Raw genomic sequence first — 16,227 nt, forward strand, 5'->3', positions numbered from 1 at the left:
TGGAGAGAGGGTTGCAGCAATCATCAGAGAGAGGCCGCTGGAAAGAGACTTGGCAAGTGGAACCGGGGAGCTCTCACTGGGGCAGAATGGATGCCTTCAAACAGGTCAGTTCCCTGGGATGCCAGTCCCACAGGGCTGAGTTTCCAGGAGCTGGAGCCCACTGCTATCCCCTTCCTCACCTTCCATCTCCCTTGGCCACCAAACAGATGTCTTGGGGCACTCCTAGGAGGCCTCATCCTGTTCTGCTACTGTTTTGAGGACATCAGAACCACACTTCTGGGCCAACAACATAGTGCTTCCAGCCCAATATCCTAATGGGGCCTGGAAGGACAGGTTAGAGAAGGACTTGGCTGTCCTCCAAGATCAGGTACATTCCCAACTCATCCCCAGTTTCCCTTAGCAATCCACAATGGATCTGTCAGCTATGACTTTTTCACTCTTTCCAAAGCTACTTGTGTTTTCATCCATTGCACCTCTTGGGGCTAATGAATTCTTTAGATTTTCAATGTGGTATATAGAGTAATATTTAGTTTCAGCTTCCATAGCAGGAAGAGCACTGACCTGGGAGTCCAACAGATCTAGGTTCAAATCCCACCTCTGCCACATACTAGCTGGGTGACTACAGGAAATTTCCATCCTTTCTGAGACTCAGGTTTTTCATTTGTAAAATGGGGTTCTTGATACCTCCTCGTCCTGCCTTGCATTGCTGCTAAGATGAGAAAATGAGATATTTGACATAAAAGCACCTTGAACAAAAGCACAAACTGGGGCGCTGATGCAGTCAGATTTGTTTTAGCTGAATCTCCTTCTAGCCCTTAGGGCTCTAGAATAATCAGATCTGGTGAATAAGACTGTGTTCCCTCTCTCCATCTCTGCATGATTTTATACACTCTGGTCACATCTCTTCCCAGCCTTCATCTTTCTAGACTAAAGAATCTGCATTTGTTTAATCTGTATACATATGGCAGCCCCCTCCATCCTCCTTCATCCCTTTGATTATGGAGTGGCCTTCTCTGGATCATCTCTAGCTTCATTATGTCATTCTGGAAGCACTAATACCAAACCTGCACAAATTTTTTTTGTGTGTGTGTGTGTGTGTGTGTGTGTGTGTGTTCCTCAGCTCCGAACCTCTGACTCTACCCCCTCCCCAATTGTAAATCCTAGAACAGGATGCTTGCCCAAGACCCTCTCTCCAAACTACAGAGAAGGCCGGTTGGCCCCAGACTGTAGCCTCTCCCTCTTTTCTCTGTGGAGCCCTGGCTCCAAGGGCTAAAACGTCTCCGTTTGGCTTGGGAGGCTAGAAGGTGGATAACTAGGTTGGGGGTGCTGAGATTGGGGGTGGGGGGTGCTTGCGCAAGCGCAAGCCGCTGCTCAGATCGCCAATGCTGCTGTCACCCAGAGCAGAGGGAGGAAGAAGAGAAAGGAGGGGGAGGCGGCATTTGGGCTGCAGCTCGCAACCAGAGGCAGTCTCTCTTAGCTTTGCGAGAGACCGGAAGCGGCAGCTGCGGTGTAAGATGCTCTGCCGGGCGCCCTGAGTCCGGGGCGCGTGAAGCAGCTTCAGTGGCCAGGGCAACAGGGCAGCTTTCACCATGCATCAGTCTCTGACTCAGCAGCGGTCCAGCGACATGTCTCTGCCGGATTCTATGGGTAAGTCTAGCGGCTCTTCCTAGGGGCGGAGGCATCAAGGGGTGAATGACCTGCGCTCTGGACTTCGAGCACCCTGAGCGCCCGGAGATCCCGGGAGTGGGAAGCGGGGCTAGAGAGGCGGATCCGCGTGCTCCAACGTCTGGGTGGTGGACTAGAACCCCAGGGAGCTACCTGGTAGGGGCGACAAGCCGAGGTTGGAGCGCCCAGCTTGCGTTGGGGTCTCCCTGCCCGGAGTGCGGGTGTATGCATGTTTCTGTGCATGTGTCGACACACTTGCAGCCGGTGGTAAATCCCAGCTGTCTGGGAATCAAAACACTTCCCTGCAACCTGCGCCTTCGCTTTCTATTCGATGCACCCTCTTTGCAAAGTTCTCACTTTTAAGAGTTCACGACTAACAATAATTAGAAGCAAGGTCCTCGCCTCCTCCCAACTCTGTCGAAGCTTCCTGAAATTCAGAGCTGCAGTGGAGGGCGGGGGCGACTTGCACCTCGCTGATGGGGGTGTTTGTTTGCGCAGCCCTGCGGGATGGGCGGGTGGGAGAAGAAAGGAGGGGGGCTGGCGGGAGGGGAATTCCTCAGGGATCACTCGAGACAGGCAAGCCCTGCTGTCTACAGCGGCAGGATCAACATTCCTAGAATTTGATTCCTATTTTGCTCCAAATGCATGGAATGTAATGTGCGTGAGTGTGGATAAAAAGGGGAGGGGGGACGAGTGAGAACGGGAGAAAGACAGAGCCAGGGCGAGCCCGCGCATTTTGGAGGGGGAGGAGGGACCCACTAGCCTGATTTGGTTCAACACATTTCCTCATCAAAACTGGGCGATAGCTATCTTCAGGCCCCAACTTGGCTGCCCCTCGAAGCTGCTTTCTGGTAGTTACAAACAAAACACAAACCCAGTTCCCCTCAGCTGTTAGGAACCTTCCCAAGACCTATGATTTCACTGGGTGGAGAAATTAATTTGGATCCCAGGAGAGCGAACAGATTGTCAAACCATTATCCCACCTAATATTAAAATTCGCCTCGGATACACTTAGCCAAATCGAATTCTCTCTTTCCAACATACTTCACAATCCGCAAAAACCCTCCGTCCCGAATTTTTGCCATCCAGTCTGCTCAGGTCTTCTCCGAAAAATTTGCGGGAACATCTCTGTGATAAGGGGCGGGGAGAGAGAGTTGCACCCCCTCTGTGAGCTCCCTACTCCCTGGAAAAGACTCGGTTTGAACAGAATTTGTTCACCGGAGGGGCCCCAGAAAGTATAGTCTCCTAGATGGTGGAAAGATCCGTATTTTTAATGTTTTGCATATTCAGAATAAGAATTTGCTCTTTTTTTTTTTTTTTGCAACAAATGAGGCTAAGGACTCGAATCTAGAACCCAGTAGTACCAGACTCCCCCCAGCTCTCTCTCCCTAACATACACGCACATGCAATGCACTTCTCACCTTGGCCAGCTGTGGCGCCAACGCTGCCCTGGCTCCCCGACGTCAGGTTGCTTCGCTGGAGGGCTGGGGGGAAAGAGCGCAAGGGCTCTGCTTTGCAGCACGGTACCCGCAGCCACCACAATCACCTGCAAACCTGTCTCTCAGCGCCCGGCCATCCGCCTGCGGGGGAGTGGGCAGGTTAGTGGCCTGGGGCTAAAACGTTGTTACTTGGCAAACTACCCTGTGGGTTGAGGAACAAGATGAAGACAGTTCTTCTTGGGCTCCCAGGGGCCCTCAGCCAGTCTTGCGTTTCCAGAAAGGTCTGCCCAACAAGAAGCTGAGCTGGCTTCGTCCAGACGTTGCGAGAGAAAAATCAGAGATCCCTTATAGCGGAAGCCCGCTCTACGCATCCCGCTTCGGAAAGTCCGCAGACTTAGGGCAGGAGCAAATTCCTGAGTGGAGTGGTAACCCTGGGTTTCCACACTTTGGATAGAGGAGTCTCGCCATAGTCCCCTGGCTCTGGTCCCGCACAGCTGAGGCCTGAATCAGCGTCTAGTCTACTTAGGAGCTAGCTACTCCCATTTAACTCAGCTCTGGCAACGCCACCTTCCCTTGCATGGGGGAGTGGAAGATGAGGTGGGTGGGTGAGTGTTTCATCCTCCAAGGGCAACATTTCTGAGGGGATTCCCTCTAAAGGCAAGACACACCACAGCCAAAACAATAAAATTTAAAACACAGATACACTGCACCCAGGTGCCTGTGCTTTAAGCTTACTGGCTGCCTGGGGATGAGAGGTTAGCCCAAGGATTGGAGCCCAGCAAGCTTTTGGCAATGGAAAGATGGTAATTTGACTCCAGCGGCCCTTCATCTCCCTCCCAGTACCCTCCTCCCTTTTGGCAACACCGCCCCCAGGCGCTAAGGCACCTCTACTACAGCAGGGTACCCCTTCCCTCCCAAATAACACATTTGTAATTCACGGGTGGCCTTGGGTGTCTCCGGTCAAAAAATTGCCCAAATGGGGCTGGGGTGGGATTTCAGTACCTTTAAAGAAATGTTTGGGAGATTGGCAGAGCCTTGAAGCTCTTGTGTGGGCAGTTTCACGGATGCTCGAGGCTGGGACTTCCTGTGTGGCAAAGCTGACTCAGGTAAGCAACTCCTAATCAGTTCAAAAGATCAGCCCCGAGAATTAGGCATCAACAACTTAGTGCACAAGATAGCATGCTGGGCCCTCATCCTCACTGCATTTGGATTACACACCCTGTAATTGAGGGGGTAACCGAGAACCTGTACAAAGTGAAACTCGTGAGTAGAGACAATCATCCTACCTTCTAGCAACCCACACATTGATTACTGTCAGCTACATAATCCTGAACCTGGTGGGCATCACATGGATTGTGGACAGACCCACAATTACAATTATAGTTGTAGCAGTTAATATACTTATTCAGTAAGGTACCTAGGAACACGAAATAATGAGTGATTCCAGTAGAGTGAGCTTGGTCAAGAAAATTTCTTGGAAGAGGTGAGTTTTGAGCAGGTTTCATAGGAAAGGAGGGACCAAGATTCAAAGACTGCAGTGCATGGGCGGGGAATCTCTGACCAAAGGGGAAACTGGGAGGATGGAGAAATTGGCTGTATTTAGAAGGGTGAAGATAGCAAGTAATTGGGCACTTCTATAGCTGAACATCCTGGTTGTCACGAATCTGGGGTGGGAGTGGAGCACTGCAGAGAGGGAGGGTTGCAGTAGTTCTGCTGGGAGGCTGCTGGCGGGGTGGGGGTGGTGGCAATGCCAGTGACAGGATTTCAGACTCTCCCATGGCTGTTGGTTGCAGGGGTGGTGGTTGTTGTTGAAACAGAAATATACTGGGTGCCAAATAGGCAGGCTAGTGAGAGACATTTGAATTGTGACACTAATTGGCCAGAAAGCTTTTATTTCTGGGGAGCCCTCAGTTGTACCCTATTTTTAAAAGAACAATTCTATGAACATAGCGCATATTTATTCACACAACCCCCCTCCCACACACACACACATGCGACATTTTTGATTAGAAGGGAAGCAATTCTGAGGTAACTTTTGGTTTATTCAACAAGTATTGACTGCGCAGTAGGTATCAGACACTGATAGGTACTGTTTTCAAGTACCTGCTGCTTTGTTTAAGTATACCATGGTGTCCGAGGTTTTTTGATTAGCTGATTTACTAAACAAATCAGAATCAGATGTTCCTGTGTTTATAGGAACATCTAAGGCAGGTCCAAAATTGTACCCTAATAAGAACAGGGCTCTACTTCTCTCTTCTAAAATGAAACAACCGCTCAGGAAAATATCCTAAGCAGACACAATAAGCTGCCTTTTAGGAACCTGGGCCACATCTTGAGAGAACAGGTGTGTCTTGCTCTAAGTAGATGTGACTTTTAAGACAAATTGACAATAAAGATAAACGGAGGGGTGATTCTTTGCTTTTCAAAAAAATTCACCCCAGTGTCCCTTAAAATGGTCCATTCATCAAAGACAACTAGAAATAATTTCATTTTACACAAGTATGGTCCTTATAGTATAAAATAAGGGGTGATTTGGGGGAGGGTATGAGAGGACAGAGAATAGATATATTCAACCTAGTGATGGGAGAGTTTTCTTAGGAATTTCACCCAAAGCAAATCCTATCTAGAGGCAAGGTCCTGGTGGAACTGTAGGATCTTTGCCTGGGTTTCTCAACTGACTAGATTTTCAATTCAGTTTCTAAAGCAGGAAAAACTATATAGATTTTCAAATGACACCATGTGGCTTGCTGAGTCACTTTTGTAGGTTGGTTCCTCTGCTTTTAAGAGTTAGAGTGATATTTGCAAAGGAGACCCAAGATCTGTGAATAGTATCAAAAGCTGGTTGGTGGGGAAGGAGCAGGTGAGTGATACAAAACAATTAGAAACACCATGCATACACATACTTCCTCAGTTTAGTCTCTGAGGTTACATGTTTTCCGTGTGAGGCGTTGAGACAGGTTCACGTGTCACAAAGATACCCTTGATGTATTCAGATGTTCGCTCACTCTCATTTGCCAATATGTGGCAGAGAGGGTGTGATCCACAAAAGAAAAAGGCAGACAGGAATGGGAAGCAATGTTGGTAAATTTAGGTTAGAGCCCCTCTGTGGACCCAACTCGCAGATTCACTGAGAAGTGTCTATCATCAAATGGACTTAGGGACCCTGGTTTAGAGACTCATTTAGGGGCCCTTGAAATCAAGCGGAAGGATAATTAACCTTTAGGCAAACAGATGAAATAAATCTTGTCCCCCACCCCCACCACGAACAATCCACTTCTCCCAGGCTCGCTCATCCTGTTTACCACCTGTCGTCTCATCATTTGCATCCCAAATAGCCCTCGCACACAAAGGGCCCTGATGTCACAGGTGTCTCTAGCGGTCCTTTCTATTTTCCCATGAAGGCTAGACTCAGGCCTCACTACAGAGAAGCCTGATTTCCCAACTCTCCTTTCTTCTCCTCCCAGAGTGTGATACAGCCCTTTAGAATGTGTATGCCTATAAACATTCGTGCCACTTAGACTAGTATCCTATTATAAATGACCCTGATATCAAATATATGGTGATGGAAGGAGAACTGACCCTTGGTGGTGAACACATAATGTGATATACGGATGATGTATTACAGAATTGTACACCTGAAACCTATGTAACTTTACTAGCAATTGTCACCCCAAAAACCTTTAATTAAAAAAAAAAAATGACCCTGATGAGTCACGTTCCTCACTTTCGAGGCTGATGTCAGGGGAGACCTCCAGGCCCTTCCACCTCCCTGGAGTCTAGCAGTGACCACACTGGGGAAGACAGGATGGATGGTGGGGCTAACCTGGGGGGGGCACTCCTAATGCTTTTCTTCCCTATATGAGGGGATATCTGCTGGGGGATGCAGGGCCAGCCACAGCCCTTCCCTTTCACCACCACCAGGCCTCCTGGGTCCTGCTGGTTTTCTCCCTTCCTCCTCCTTCTTTCATCCCCTCTCTCTTCCCTCCCGGTTGTGCAGTCTGGGCTGCTTCAATCAGCCGCTGCTTCCTGAGGCTGCAGGGAGGCCTCCCAGAATGACAGAGTCCTATGAACAGACCCAAGTGACCTCTTTAGGCTCATAAATGACAGTCAAGCCACTGTGTGGACGACCCCATCAGAAGGCTCTCCACTCCTTCATCCTCCCCCCTAGACAGCTGGACTCTCATAAGATAACTCGTCCCTGGTATTTCCTGTTGAGAGCCCCCTCCCCAGGTCAGAGAAATGCATGCAGCGTGTGCAGCAGTGCTCAGTTTCTTTAAAAAAAAATTAAATTGAAAAGCGAATCCAGATACCATTTTTTTTAATCTGACTTAATAAGCCTGTTTTCAAATATATATATTGATTTGTGCTATCATGTCTGATAATCACTGAGTAGGAGAATGGATTTCTCATCATTTATATTTATGTCACCTTCACATAAGCTTAAATGTGTGTAAGATAAAATCCTCTCTATCTACCTCCCCTGATACATAGCTTTGCAGACTAATGGCCTCCAAACATTTAATTTATTACACACATTTGTTATGTGACAAATCTTGCCAACACACCATTTTAAAGCTTATACATGAAGTGACAAATGTCAGAAATAAATGAGGAAAAAAAAATCCCAGTTCCTAGCTTGGTTCTGGTATTTACACTGAAAATGAAATTTCATACTTCCAGCTTATTAAAAAACACTTCTTAGTTGCACAATGGCTTTAAAATATTTTCATTTAATACCTCCACACATGCACTTCCCATTTATAATATACCTTATAATTTAGCCTAAAAAGCACTCTACTAAGTGGGTATGACCCATCTTTTATAGAATGCCAAAAGCACAAAAATTTATTTTGTTTTTATGTAACAGGTAATATTTCTTCTGTTGTTTATTTTTGAACTGGAAATATATATTTTTATTGTAAGTGTGATGACTGCAAAACAAATAAAACAAACAAACAAAAAACCCTAAAGCTCCATTCCTTCCCCATAATTCCACTCCCCAGAGATAAACTCAGTTACCAGTTGGAGTAGGAAAGAAAAAGGAAAACTTTCCTAGTGATTTTGCCCCCATCCCTTCTCCAGCAGAAATGAGCAATTTTAGTTTCTCTGTGTACTTTCAGGAGCCTTCAGTCGAAGGAAACGAAACTCCATCTATGTCACCGTGACTTTGCTTATTGTGTCCATGTTAATTCTCACGGTGGGCCTTGCTGCAACCACCAGGACCCAAAATGTGACTGTTGGAGGTTATTATCCAGGAGTTATTGTAAGTATAAAAGGCATAGGTGGGTCTCAGTAGCTTGCTGGCTTCAGACATTCAGGTTCTACTATGAAGGTTTTCAACTGAGTTTGATTTTCTAGGGTTTGCTCGGTTTTTCTCCTTTATATATCTCTCTATATTTATATAGAAAGGCAACTGGGCCCATTAAGAAGAGCACTGGATGAAGAATCTCCATCTCTAATTAGTAGTGTGATCCTGAGCAAGTCATCCCACTCTTTAGGACCTCGGTTTCCTGGTCTAGGAGATGTTACCAACTAGCAGTGTTAACCTTAGGCTAAGGTCCTTTCCTCTCTGGGCATCTACTTTCCTGTGTATAATAGAGGTCTCCTGATCTTACCTGAACTCTGAGAACCCTGGCAGCTTGACACTCTGTGACCAACATCACTGATCTCCTGAGTGATCCTGCACTCCGATCAGGAAAAATACGTGAAATATTTACTCCTAAAATACGTGTATTTATTTACAAATTATGTACATGTTCATAAAACATACACAAATGGAAATTTTAAAATTAAATAAAAATGAAATAAACAATACTTTTTAATATCTTCATACTAACATTAAATTTCAAGGACTGAGATGCACTTCACATGAAGTCTGTCATTAAAGATAATGACTATAAATTCTTATTTCAAATAGTCCACCAGATAATTTTGAATATTTTTGGCTGACTTATCAGATATGATTAGATCTTCATTGGCATCATTGTTTTTTAATGTCGATCTCACCATATGGCTGACAAAAAGCTAACCTTGAGATTTAGAAGTGGTGTCTCTTCCATTTTCTTGTTGCTGGCTTGTGCTTACATTATTAGTGTCATCTGCAATTTGTGGTTTCTCAACAAGAGGCTTTCCAAAGCTCTTGTCCATTTTTGGGGGACTAGTTTAGTTAAACCTAGGTAAGACAATTCCGGTCACGTGTCAAATGCCCCACCATCAACACTTTGCTGCTTGGAACTTGCCCTCCTTCTGCAGGGTAGCTCACCTTGTCCTCTGACATTCACACTGAAGAAGGGTTCCAGTGACTGTCTGTTTATTGAACATTTGTAATGCTTAATTCCTTTCTTATTACTTTAGATAAACAATAAATAAGAAACAAGAGTTCAAATAGCTTCTTTCCATACTTCAGTGGATTGTTTGACCCACCCCCAGAGTGTATGCAATCTACTTTGGAAACAACTGAACTCTTTATATACAAAACCTCATTTAATATCAAATCATCACATTGTACACTTAAATACATACAATTTTATTTGTCAATTATATGTCAGTAAAGGTGGGGGAAAGAAAAGAAAACAAAAACAAAAATCTCATTTAGATCTACACACACTGCTGTTGAACTCAAAAGCCTAACTCTAAAGTTTGGATCATATTTTTAATATCAAGTAAAGGCTTTCCAATTGGAATTGCTAGACAGACAGCAGTGAGGAATTTTAGTATGGTTCATTAAAAAAAATATTTTAGGATAGCAAAGAGGTCAGATGTATTTGTTGTTTTGTTTCATATTTTCTCTCTCTCTCCTCTCTCTCTCTCTCTCTTTTTCTTTTTTTGGAGAGGTGGGGTTGGGAGAGAGAAGCAAAGAGCGGGAAAGTGGTTAAAGATGGATGCCTTTGAGAAGCCAACACTTTGAGTGACCAAGACTGACACCTGTTGCCTAGGTCACCGATTCTACAGTCAGCCTCCTCAACAGCCCTTAGCAAAGCTGGGCCTCTCGTGGGCTGGCCTCCCACAAGCTGAAGACTGCCCCGGAAAGTTCCTTCACAGCTCTTGGGCAGGCAGGGCTCCCCCCAGCAGAGGGCAGGTATCCCGCAGACACCATTTGGTGCCCTCTGTTAAACCTGTGATGTGAGAACTCACCCAGTCCACTTCCTGTGGTGAGGCAAGAAAACCAGTCATCAGCAAAATTGGATTTTATTTTTAAACAGCAAGGGGTGGGGCGAGGAAAGGAGGGTAAGATTGCATTTTGATGGTTTGGAAGAAGAATATATGAGGTCTGTGTGACTTTGCGGGCTTCAGGTAGCTGCATTTAGTGAAATATGTCTGATAGATGAGATAATACTCAAGTCAAGATTCATATTCTCACCATGGGTGAAGGGAAGGTATTTTCCAAGTCATTTAAGAATAGTAACTCCTATTCATGATCAGTGGATATGAACCTTCTCTGTAGAATATCTGACTGTGGGTGGCTAGGCTGGAATACATTAACAAAGGAAGGAGGGTGCATGATTGTTGTTATTCTAGTACCTGATGTTCAGCTACCATTTCAAGTTGAAGCAGTGGGGGTGTGTGTCAGTGTGTATGCTTTTCACTAAAAGCTAATCTGGAAATGTTAATTAGGAGAGCCATCCCGAACAGATAGTGCCCCATGGTTTTAACCTTTAAAAATTTGCTCCTTTAGTTCCTGTAGATTGTTTATTTAAAATAGGTTTTAATTATAGAAAGTGAAGGGGGAAGATTGCAGATTGAAAAGCAGAAAAATCCATTTGAATTTATAAGTCAGATCATGTTGTAACAAATACAATAATGACTCATACTTCTGAAAAAGTAAACGCCTGAGAATCAAGATTTGTCCAGGAACGGGGCACTTTGACTAATTGAATAGTTTGGTTATTAGAGGTACTATATAAACTCTAAGCCAGTGGTTTTCCCACCTTGTTGTGGATAATGATCTGGTGAACCTGTGGAGAATACAGAGCTCCACTCCCTACCCCCAGAGATCCTGATTCAGTAGGTTTGGGTGGAACCCAAAAACTTGAATTTATTTTCCAGAGCTAACCTTTGATTGAAAAAGTAAGACATGCTGAATCTGCATTTTAATAAACACCCCAGGGGAGTCTAATTCAGGTGGATCAGCAACCACCTGGAGAACTGAAACATCATAAAAATAGTATGCTTAGTAATAAAACCAGAGTGAGCATAATGTGGCATTTTAAGATTCCACACTACCAAATTGGTTACTTTGAATATAAAATGCCATTGTATGAAAAAAAATTTCAGGTTATTTGGAACTCTGCTGTTTTGGACTCTAGTTAAATGTGTTAACAATATATGAGAAATTAAATTTCAAAACAGACAAATTAGGGAATAGTTATTAGATTAAAAGATAACTTACCATACCTTTCATTTAAATATTGAGATCTCAGGCATTTTAAAATATAATTGTGTTTGCATACTTTCAGTTATGTGAAACTTTCTAGGGCATCCTAATTTTGCCAAAAGAGGTGCTCCTGTATAGTGAGATGCATTATAATGGGGTGTTAGCTACTCTTCCTGAGCTAGAATGTGGTATCATCACCCTACAACACATACACATGCATGCATCTTTAAAGATATTCTTATCTGTACAGGCTTAACTGTATAATTTTTTTAAAAAATTAAAACCCATAAAAGACAAACCAGCTTAGGATTTTTACTGTCCTTGAATATTCAAGACATTTTATTCCAGAAGAGTTCTAATGAGCTTTCTACTCTGGAGGCTCACCAGAGAGCCTTGGTTTTTGTAGGAAGTTTAAAAAGGCAGGGGAGAGAGCCTGCTTCTTTTTTATAACTCTCTAACCTTAGATCCAGGAGAGGGAGGCCTCTAAATGTGTTTCTCAAGCAACCCACAAGATGCAGTTGGCCACCTGATCAGTGTGGAAAGCCTTTCATTCTTGAGCCCTCTCCCCAGCTGTTGTAGTGATAAGGTCCACATCAGCGTGGGTTTTCTTTCAGGAAAGAAGCCAGGAGTTTCTGCCCCATTTCCCAGGGGGTGTGGGGACCAGTTAATTGAAAATATATCAGAATTATTTTATATGTGGTAATAATTATACCAGAGTTACCTGAAAATTATATCAGGAGACAGGAAAACAGGGATCATTCAAAACAATTAATAGCCCAGAAACTTTCTTTAGGCCAGTGTGACTTGAGCTTCACAGGTAAAGACTCTTGATAAATCCAACCAAGTTTTAACTAACTTGAATGCTCAGGAAATATAAGAAGCTCTGGATAGGGGGATTTGGTGGTTTATTATGAATTAGGCAAAAATTTTGTCCACTTCTTGTAGAAAATGTTTCTAAAATAAAGTTCCTACCTTAGTAAGTATATTTCAAAGACGAGACTTGAATCTTGATTTGCTAGATTAGATTTATAATGCCAGAAGATTCTAATCTTCATTGGTTCCGTATTGCTTCCTTAGTGTTGTCATTCACAGCTTTCTAAAGATGACTTCGGTCTGGCCTCCCATTACCTCTCTTTTGCCACAATTATTAATTCATAGTCCCCTGAACATGACGTGGGCTTTTCTGTCTTGATGCTGTCACTCTCGTTCCACCTGGCCTTGACCATCCTCTCTCTCTCTCTTTCTCTCTCTCTCTCTCTCTCTCTCTCTCTCTCTCTCTCTCTCTCTCTGTTCTGTCCTATCCCAGCTTAAAGACACATCTGGGATATTTCTCAACTACTGGGGTCCACAGTGGTGTTTATCATCTTTGGACTCCCTGTCATAGATTCCTCCTACTCATGGTTCCTAGAAAATTCTCACATCCAGCTTTGCAGGATGTTGAGCTATGTTCTGATTTAGCTACATTTATGCAGGTCTACAATCCCTTATCTGAACCCTTGGGTCAGATGTGTTTGAGAATTTAGACTTTTTTATATTAGAAAGATAATACAACACATATATCATATATGATCTAACATCCCAGTGGGGTTTTGATAAACATCCCATAATCAAGCACTTTTATATTTCTACTATAAACTGTGTATCTTTACACTAAGCTGATAAAGACAGTTTTTTAAAAAAACACTCACATCAGTTTAGGGTCTGGTTTTGCCACCAAGTTAGTTACAAAAAAATCCTTTTTAAGGGCTTTGAGGATTTCAGGATTATGGAAAGGGATTGTGTAAGAGTTTACTTAATTATACCTCTTGAGGCTGAGTCTTATTGGTCCTGGTATCATACCGTATCCTACTTCCTGGCCTCCAAATCGCAGATCCAGCACAGTGCCTGTCACAGAGTAGGTGTCCAATTGATATTTATTGAATGACTAATCCTTCTGAGCCTTGGTGTTGGGTGTCTGGGGCAGTGGATGGAAATAGGCATAGGTTATATAGGGTCCAGATCTCTTGACACTGACTTTGATTTCTAATGATGTCTTTCTTCTTCTTCAAGTGGAAGGGAGCTGAAAACAAAGCAAACTGGTGATTTGTTCAGGTAATAGTGGGATCAAGATGAATATCCAAAGGTTTGAATGTTCCACGGTTCCATGCAGTTCTCAAGGGGCAGAGATTACCTTTCTGAGGTCTCAAGAGAGCAAACAGTTCATTAGAAAGCAGTTGCCTATTTTCAGGAAATTCTGTTGATTTTTTTCTTCTTTATTTTCAACCCCTCAGCTCTTCCTCAAATAGGACTTCTTACTCCATCCCTGAAGAGAACTTTTTCCCTGGTGGGGAGCTATGAAGGTGTTCTACTAACACTGGCTACAAATGCAGCAAAATATTGTTGAAAGCATCCCAGCTGTTAGGAGATCTGAGTGCTAGCCCTGGCCCTGCCAGTAACTTGCTGTAAGAGGGGACGAGTCCATACAATTCTCTAAGCCTCCATTTTCCTATCTGTCAAATGAGCTCCGCCAAACTCCATAACATTACTGTGACCAAAAAGGAGGGCAAGTAATTCTATAAATTAAAATGCTTTTCAAATGTAAGGTAGTTTTAGTAACACTGGTGAGTTTATCAACTTGTCATCTAGTGAGTGAATTCTTCCAGCCATGACTCAATTGATATTAGTTCCCTGCCTGGTGAACTCTACCTATCCTTTGAGCTCATGTTAAAATGTCTCCTCTTTTGTAAAATCTTAGAGTTACCATGTATTTAGCAGCCTACTTTATGCAAGTCACACTACATACAGACACACTTCGTTTTATTGCACTTTGTTGCACTTCACAGATATTGCGTATTTTGTTTGTTTTTTTTTTTTTTTTTACAAATTGAAGTCAAGACCCTCTACCAGCAGATAGATTATGACTCGCTTGACTTACCTCATTTAATCCTAACAGCCCTGTGTGGTAGGTATCATTATGAGTCCCATTTTTTAGATGAGGAAACCGAAACACAGTGGTTAAAGGCCTAACCCAAGGTCACACCGTTTTTAAGTAGCAGAGCCAGGGATATTACATAAATTGAATTATTCTCTGTTCCTATAGCACTTTGTTTATACCTCACCTGTGGTCGTTTAACACACAATCTGTCTCTCCTTCACTAGACTGTGGAGTTCATGAAGGGCAGGGTCCATGTCTTCATATTTATCTGGCAAAAGTACTCAGTGAATGTTAGAAAATTGAATGAGTTGAAGTGGAATAGAAGGAAAGGGGAGGGAACTGGATGAAGTAACTGGCTGGCCTGGGATTTGCAGTACCAGAGTGCTTTGTCTTTCCAGTTAATTCCATGAGACTTCAGCCCACCTCTTCTAGTCACTGCAATTAAAGAGAGTGCAGAAATAGCCAGTGTCTTTGCCTTCTGTCTTAAGGTAAAGACTGCTGTTGGCATTCAGAAGACATTCAGTGAGTATCTGTGGAAACTGGTGAACTCCTCAGTAAAAGGATTTATTTTTCCATGTAAGAAGCTGTCTCCAGCGTTCTCTCAATCTTCACAAGTGACCCAGAGTGACATAAGCACAGACTATTCATGGAATTCTTCCTAAAAAAATAAAAGCTGTGGGACATGTTGGAGGGGAAGATAAGATAGAACACGAAACTCTCTTATGAAACAGCAAATAATGATAAGATTTCCCAGCTCAAATCAAATTAGAGATGCTCAAAGTTAAATGTCTTTTAAAATAATAATCTCTAGAAGAGTAATATTTACTGAGTATGTACTATGTTCCAGGCACTGCAAAGTTCTTTGAATGTATCATTCTGGCTAATCCTTACAAAAGCTCTATAATATAGCCACTATTGTAGACCCCATTTTCCAGATGAAGAAACCGAGGTCAATCAGTTTGTTCAAGATTGCACAAACATAAGTGGAAGAGCTGGGGTTAGAAGCCAGGCTTGTCCGATAACCAGATTTTAATCAGTACACTTTATGACAACACATTTTAATTATCTTTAAAATAAGACCAGGTGGGAGACAGGCATAATTTAACAGTTGAGTGAAGATGCTCTCAGTAGAATCTTGGATGGCATGGGATCTGTATACCCTTATGCGTTTCAGCTTCTATTTCCCAAGAAGGATAGCTGGCTGAGTGGGCCTGCAGAGTGAGTCCTTGGAAATTTGTATTCATTCCTTCCCTTCATTCTCTTTCATTCTTGGATTTCTGAGACAACTACCCAGTCCCCCTACATTGCTCCACCACACTCCTGCCCAGTCCATGGGTCCATTCGATTTCCAAGCCTAGGTGTAAGATTTGGGGCCTCAGACTGAAATAGATGCCCCTGTGAGCCAAGGTAAGGCTGCAGATGGAAACCCAGATCATTAGTGAGGCTAAAGAGATATGTAACTACATCACTGAACTTATGTTAAGATTTGTTGGTCCATTCTGACCACTTTATTTCATTTTCACCCCTATCAGCAGCCATCCACTAGTGATAGTTTTCAGCTGAGACTGGCAGACTCAGTCCACTAATGGCAGAACTAAGAGGAAAGTGGGATCTACTACATGAACCGTTATCCTAGCCTCTTAAGCAAGGAAATTGTTTTTCAAGGTTTTATGCTGCCATTTCTGTTCACCCTTTAATGAATGCTTTCTGTCCATAAATGAAGCAGAGATGGAAGAAGAGGTGAATGAGTGCTAACATAAATTGCAGTGGGTCAACCACAAATACAGGCTTAAAAAAATAGTTCTCTGTTTTTAAGTCTAGTTTAAAGTGCTTGC

General features: G+C 43.4%; 1 protein-coding gene across 4 annotated transcripts in view; it reads left to right on the forward strand.

The window, feature by feature from the left end:
- The first annotated feature begins 1,381 nt into the window (after positions 1 to 1,381).
- Positions 1,382 to 16,227, forward strand: part of TMEM255A (transmembrane protein 255A) — an 85,042-nt gene continuing 70,196 nt past the window's right edge. For 2 of the 4 annotated variants that reach the window (XM_033107009.1, XM_033107023.1), the window contains exons 1-2: positions 1,382 to 1,647; positions 8,225 to 8,367. In XM_033107009.1, the coding sequence (XP_032962900.1) occupies positions 1,590 to 1,647; positions 8,225 to 8,367 (201 nt within the window). In that variant the 5' untranslated portion in view covers positions 1,382 to 1,589. The remainder of the gene's footprint in view (positions 1,648 to 8,224; positions 8,368 to 16,227) is intronic. The other 2 variants (XM_033107029.1, XM_033107014.1) reach the window with 1 other exon arrangement.

The sequence above is a fragment of the Rhinolophus ferrumequinum genome, chromosome X (genome assembly GCF_004115265.2).
Source record: "Rhinolophus ferrumequinum isolate MPI-CBG mRhiFer1 chromosome X, mRhiFer1_v1.p, whole genome shotgun sequence".
NCBI classification, from domain to species: domain Eukaryota; kingdom Metazoa; phylum Chordata; class Mammalia; order Chiroptera; family Rhinolophidae; genus Rhinolophus; species Rhinolophus ferrumequinum.